Source organism: Psammomys obesus, unplaced genomic scaffold (assembly GCF_907164565.1).
Source record: "Psammomys obesus unplaced genomic scaffold, mPsaObe1.curated_primary_1811, whole genome shotgun sequence".
NCBI classification, from domain to species: Eukaryota; Metazoa; Chordata; class Mammalia; order Rodentia; family Muridae; genus Psammomys; species Psammomys obesus.
In genome coordinates, this window is record NW_026593737.1 from 1 (window position 1) to 6,977 (window position 6,977).

Genomic DNA, 6,977 nt, shown 5'->3' on the forward strand with positions numbered 1-6,977 from the left:
GGCTCTAACCTAATCTGAATGATTGTCCTAATAAGAAAAAAAAAAAAGTTGTTCACATGTAAACAGCAGAAACCCAGAACTCAGGGAGATGTGAGAACAACTGAGAACACAGAATGCAATGTTAAGAAAAGGGGCCAAAAAATGAAGCCAAACCTGATACCCGGACTGACTGGCCCCAGTACTGAGAACTTCCATGTTTGCTGTTTAAAATGCTCAATTCATATCATTTTGTTATGTCAGCCCAAATTACTATAAGGAAACTATGGGGTTACTGGCAGGATTTATGGGATAAGTGATAGGGTGATCTTGAAGGGAAGTCTATGTAGTAAGTGCTAGATTCTAAATTATGGCAGTGTGTGGAGTCAGTGGTGTAAGGCCAGACATGGGCTACTTGTTAGTATATACGCAGCCTGCTTCTGGGTTGCCTAGCAACCTATGATGTCATCATGTGTTGCCTGCCAGGTGTTGCACCTGGCAGGCATGGTTAAGTTGCTCCATAAAAGGACCAACCTGCCACTTTGTCGCTCTTAGATCTCTTACTTCCTTACTCTCTCTTTGTTGGGGTGCACCCCCCACTGTGCTTCTATGTCTGTCTGTCTGTCTCTTTCTCCCTCCATCCAATAAACCTCATTGGATTTAAGACTGATTGTGTGCATGGCATTTTAATATACATACTAACACTACCTATGTTATGATGGAGACCTATGGATGATTAAGTGATGGGAGAAGTCTATGGGGTTAGTTATTTGACATTTCTGGGATTAGTAATTAAATATCTCTCAGTGTTATAATTAAAGATATTTTATTTCCTAGTTTTGAAAATTGCCACCATCATGGAGCTCCCACCTTCTCTTGCATCCTTTCCATGATAGTTCCTGACAGTAGCCCCACACAGTCCCTACTGTTCCTGACTCTGGCCTTTTTTGTGCTCAGTCATCAGCCTGAGAGTGACAAATCAGAGTTCTGACCCTCCAACCTGTGGGAGGGGGATCTGAATTTTCTGGTAGGTCGGAAGAACGCCTCATCAGCAGTGTTCCAGCCCACTCCATTGCTCTTTAGTTACGCTTGCTCTTAGTTTTCATGACCTTGCTGTCCAGCATACTCTGGGCATCAGTGAGATGCTTTATGGAATCAAGCACAAGGACTCCGGGTATCACCACCCATATGCCATTCATAAAAACAAAGTAAAACCAGAAATAAAGGGGGTGGCCTAGCTCCCCATGCTGGAATCCATCCTTTTGTTCTGTCAGGAAGTACAGCACATCCCCGTATAGCTGGCCTGTAGGAGGCAAGAGAAGGAAAAGCCCTGGTGAGGACAAAAAGGTTAAGCCAGACTACATTCCATGGTATTCCCCAACTCATTCTTCAAGGACTCAGAGCTCAACCCAAATTCTAAAACCAAAGCTGGAAATCTGAGGTGACAAGACACAAATTCTCATTTTTCCCATTCTTTCCTTCTTCCTAGCTCTCTTTTCCTCCCCCCTTCCCTCCCCCTCCCTCCTTCCCTTCCCCCTTTATTCCTCCCTCCTCCCCTCCCTCTTTGTGTGTGTGTGTGTGTGTGTGTGTGTGTGTGTGTGTGAGAGAGAGAGAGAGAGAGATTGAGTGTGTCAATCTAGCTATGTAGCCTAGGAACACTCAAAACACACAGTCCCTTTACTTTAGCCTTCTGAATGCTAGGCTAACAGGCATGTACCACCATACTTGGCAAGATCATGGAGAATTCAACTCAGGACAGCTCACCCTAGAATTGAAGGCAAGCTTAAAATTCTAGATCTCACGACAACTTGGTATTTTAAGACTAAAGAGAGCTTTTGTAAGCAAAGGAAAGAAAGCTAACACTTTAGGTGCTGGTCCTGGAGGACCCAGGATCTTTGGGCAGCATGGACTACATCATGTAATCTTCATAGGAAACTGTGATGGAGAAAGAAGAGAAATGTACATTCCTACTGGAGAGGCAAGCTCAGGGAGGGATTTGGTTGTTTCAGAAAACTAAAGAGTTTATAATTCAGCATATCTCACCCCTGAATGGGCACTTAATAAGATCTTACCCAAAGGGATGTGCCCATGTCTAGAGAGTCCCCCATTAACCCTTGTAGTGGCAGGTATAGGCTTTCTCCTCACCCACAGAGACCACAAGCTGTAGGACAAAGCGGAAAGGCTGCTGGCGGAGAAAGGCAATCACTACCCACAGGCTGAGTGGTCCCCAGAGACAAGCTGTGATAGTCTCCATAGAGATGATGAAGTTGTCATTACTGCAAGAGAAAAGAGGGACAATGGCATCATTGTACTCGTTAGTGCCCCAACTCACCACTACCACAAACCAACGCAGGTTTCCACTGACAGAGGCAAAAGACTTACAGGATATATCGGCTGTCACCAATGGAATACTCTTTCCCTGAGGGAAATAGAGATACATAAAGAATCAAGTCAGGAAAAGGAACTCATTTTTGTGATAATCACTGTGAAGGCAACAAACTTTATAATATCCCCATGTCTAAGTTTACTCAACTTAGGTAGAAGTTTTGATTCTAAGGTGGATGTGTTTATATAATATATGTAAAGACTGATATAGACCAATGTTGCTATGATTGCATGGTATATGGTATAGAATGAGGAATCAACAATGGACACTGTGAGGCAGGTGTGATGGTGCATGCTTGTAATCTTAGCACTTAGGAGGGAGAGGCAGGAGGATATGTAGTTCAAGTTCATCTTTGCTTACACATACATAGATACTAAAGAGCCATCATGCACCGTATGTGATGCTGTCTGGAAAAAAATATGGCAAGTGCTAGGCTGTGGTGACACTTGCCTTGAATTCCAGTACTCAGGAGGCAGAGGCAGGCTGAACTCTGTGAGCTTGAGGCCAGCCTGGTCTACAGAGTGAGCTCCAGGACAGCCAAGGTTACACAGAGAGGTCCTGTCTCAACCCCCTTCCCCCCCCCCCAAAAAAAAAAAAAACAGTGAGCAGATAATAAGAAGGTCCAAGAATGTAGCTCAGTAATAGAGAATATCTGAGGTCCCAGGCTGTATTTGCAACAGTTCTCCCAAAACATAACACAAATATAGGCAAGGGACTTAAAAAGGCTCTTCCTAATGGTCAATTAATATACAAAATGTGTTCAGAGCTTCATTAGTAATTAAAAAGAAGCAAATTAAAACCACAGTTAATTCTCACATCTAGAGGGACTAAAAGTTAGAAAACACCAGACCATAGATGCAGAGGAGCCAGAACTTTGATGTTCCACTGATGGGACTGTAACAGTATAATCTGCAGAGGAACCAGAACTTTGATGTTCCACTGATGGGACTGTAACAGTATAATCATTTCTGAAAACAGTTTGTTAGAGTTCTCTCCCAACCCAAATGAAACACAGGGCCTTCAATGTTTGCCAAGTAGTCACTATAATGCTGAGCTACACTCCTGGTCTTTGGTAATTTTCTCTAAAACTATATCCACTTTTAAAAGCAACATTTGGAAGTATATATGCTACCAGTTACATAAAAAGGCAGAATGATGCTAATAATAAACATGAACAATTAAAGAACACCTACTGCTTGCCACTGTTCTAAATGTCTTACATAATAAGTGTTGTATTTACTATTACCCCCTTTCACGGTCAAGTAAACTGAGGTTTATGTGTGTAACTTAAATGTAAATGAACTATGGAAAGAAACGTACTTTTTGGTGATAGGGATGGAATTCAGGGTCTTGTCCATGCTACATTATGGAGCTACACCCCTGCCCCTGTAATAATTATTGGAATTTTGGGGAGACATGGTAGACAGAAGGCAGATTTTCACTGTATATTTCTCTAAATGGTTTTGCCATTGAGTCATGTGAATATATGTGCAATCAAAAAGTTAACATATTGACTGTGGTGGCAAAGACCTTTAATTCCTGCACCTGGGAGGCAGAGGCATGTGAATTTCTGTGAGTTCAAGACCAGCCAGTTCCAGGCCAGCCAATGCTATACAGTGAAATCTTGTCTCAACACAAACAAGTAAGTTAGGGGTGTGGAAAGATGGCTCTGCGGAGGATAAATAACTGATGTTCTTGCAGGGGACCTGGGTCCAGTGCCCATGTGGAGGCTTACAACTCTCCCTAATTGAGTGGGGCATGGTAGCATACCTTTCTATGCAAGCACTTGGGAGGCAGAACCAGTTGATCTCTATGAATTCAAGGGCAGCCTGATCTACATAGCAAATTTCAAAGCAGTCAGGGTCTCCACCCTGACTTAAAAAGAAAAAAAAAAAAAGCCTATGATGAGCAGTGCATGCTGGCTCAGTGGTTTAGAGCACCAACTGCTATTCCAGAGGACAGAGCGCTCACATGGTGGCTCACAGTCTTCTTTAACTCTAGTTCCAGGGGTCCCAATTCCTTCTTTTGACCTCTGCAGGTATTAATGCATGAAGAAGTAGACAGACATTCATGTTGGCAAAATGCCCATACACATAAAAATAAAATAGAAAAATTAATTAAAACCAAAAGGATAAAAAGGATAAAAAAAAAAAAGCCAAGCCATCCTTATTTTCAGTTTCAGGGGATGTGGTGCCTTCTTCCTGCCCCCATGGGCATGTACAAGGCACAAACATATACTTTCAGGCAGAATATCTCATACACATAAAATAAAAATTAATGTATCTTAGAAATTAAAAATAAAAAAAATAATTCCAGCACAGATAACAACTGCTTAGGCTTTAAAAAGAAGTTAACAGAATTTTAAAAAACAAAATGAAACCATTGGTGGGTGGGTAAATATCAAAGCAAACCTCTACCCAGAAGATTCCCTCCCATAGTACAAGAACTCACGACTCACAGAGTTGGGATAAGAAGGCTTGGTCTTCAAGAAGGATGTCATGGTACAAAGAGAACCAGCCCTCAATCACAAGGTGAATGAAGGCACACACAGCAAACCAGCACAGGGCGATTCGACGCCAAATTCCAAGTGGGACAATGGAAGCTCGACCAGACAATAGCCATGTGATCACAATTAGAACCCCAGAGATGGAGAATAGGCCAACCAGGATATGCCAGGCCTGGAGATCATTAGGTACAAAGTTGTCCAGCCTCAGGTGCCTGGGCCAGTATGGGTGCATGTGGCCCATATTGCTGGTCATGTTCCTATGGGTCGCTGACAGCTTGTAGATAAACAAGGAGACAAAAGGAACGGAAAAACCTGGGCAAACAGAAAGCACATAGTGAAATAAACCAAATCCAAATAGTTTGCAACAAGAAATATAAGTGAACTGGATCTATTATTTGACAGAATGACTTGTAACACTGGATTAAAAATAGTCCAATTTGCTGGGCATGGTGGCGCACATGTTTGATGCCAGCTCTTGAGAGGTAGAGGCAGGAGGATCTCTATGAGTTTGAGGCCAGCCTAGTCTACAAAGCAAGTCTAGGACAGCCAAGGTTACACAGAGAAATTCTGCATTAAAAAACAAACAACAACAAAAACCAAACCAATTTTAGCTGGACCTGCTGTCACATGCATTTAGGCCCAGCAGTTGAAGGCTGGTGGAGCTCTGTATATTTGTGGCTAGCCTGGTCTAAACAGTGAGTTCTGGGTCAGCCAGACTAAACAGTGATAGATATTCTGTCTCAGAGGGAGGGCTAAGGAAAGAGAGAGAGAAAAAAAATCTAATTTTGAGGCATTTTAAGAATATAACTGGTGGGTGCTGTAAAAATTATTCAGCAGTTAAGAGCACTGTCTGCTCTTCCAGAGTTCCTGAGTTCAATTCCCAGCACCCACATAGTAGCTCATAATCATCTGTAATTTCCTCTTGTGGTGTGCATGAAGATAGAGTTCTCTCTCTCTTTCTCTCTCTCTCTCTCTCTCTATATATATATATATATTACATCAATAAAAAGAAGGCTGGGCGGTGGTGGCGCGCTTCTTTAATCCCCACACTCAGGGAAGCAGAGGCAGACAGATCTCTGTGAGTTCGAGACCAGTCTGGTCTATAAAGTGAGTGCAGGACAGCTAGGGCTACACAGAGAAACCCTGTCTCAAAAAACCAATATATAAAAAACTGGGGATGTATCAGTGGTTTTGAGTACTTGTTCTTTCAGAGGACCCAAGTTCAATTCCCAACATCTACATGGTGGATCACAATCATCTCTAACTTAAGTTCCAGAGATCCAACACCTTCTTTTGGCTTCTGTGCACCCATACTTACATGCAGTCAAAATAAAAAAAAAATAATAGAATTAAATATGAAGTTGCATAAAGAATAAATGCTTGTCCCAGGCTCTGGGAGGTATAAGCAATAAGAAATGGGCTTAGCTTGAGGATGGAGAGCTAGCTAGGATATAGAGTAGACATGAATAGACATTAAAAGGTTCTCTTCACTATCGGCAAGAATATCAGGAATTTTGAAATATTTAAATAAGCTACTTGTAAAAGAACTATACCCCTTTGTGGAAAACAGCACATACCTGTCAAAACTGAACTAAAGTTCAATGTCTTTCCCAAATATGCATAAAGATCCCTTTGACCTTTGTTTTCTCTACATTCTTTATCTGTAAGTCTGTACAATATCGCCTTCAAGGACAATGGATTAAAAAAAAAAATAGGTCCACAAGCACATACTTTCCCTAATATTAAAACTTAGTTTTAACACCGTTCCGTAGCACATACCTGAAATCCCAACATTCTAGGGGCTGAGACTGAAGGATGGCCATGAGTTCCAAGCTAGCCTGGTCTACATAGAAAGTTCCAGGATAGCCAGAGCTGCATAGCAAGATACTATATTCAAACAAATAAACAAATTTAGAGATTAAGTAACTTCCCAAACCCCAAATCAGATACATAGCTTCTACTGGGCGCCTAGGTGCATTTTGTTTCCCAAAACCCACTCAAGCGCAGCTTGCCTTTCTGCTTTAATAAACTTACTTTGTTTCACTGTGATACATCCTAACATTCTCTCTCTCTCTCTCTCTCTCTCTCTCTCTCTCTCTCTCTCTCTCT

At 41.9% G+C, this 6,977-nt stretch overlaps 1 protein-coding gene across 1 annotated transcript; it reads right to left on the reverse strand.

Annotated features, from left to right (window-relative positions):
• Positions 1 to 785: 785 nt before the first annotated feature.
• Positions 786 to 6,722, reverse strand: Ebp (EBP cholestenol delta-isomerase). Its single transcript, XM_055617289.1, has 5 exons — positions 6,648 to 6,722; positions 4,821 to 5,180; positions 2,359 to 2,395; positions 2,122 to 2,252; positions 786 to 1,279 (listed from the first exon to the last, which is right to left on the reverse strand). The coding sequence occupies exons 2-5, from the start codon at positions 5,119 to 5,121 to the stop codon at positions 1,056 to 1,058; spliced, it is 693 nt and encodes a 230-aa protein (XP_055473264.1). The 5' UTR covers positions 5,122 to 5,180; positions 6,648 to 6,722; the 3' UTR covers positions 786 to 1,055.
• Positions 6,723 to 6,977: the final 255 nt, after the last annotated feature.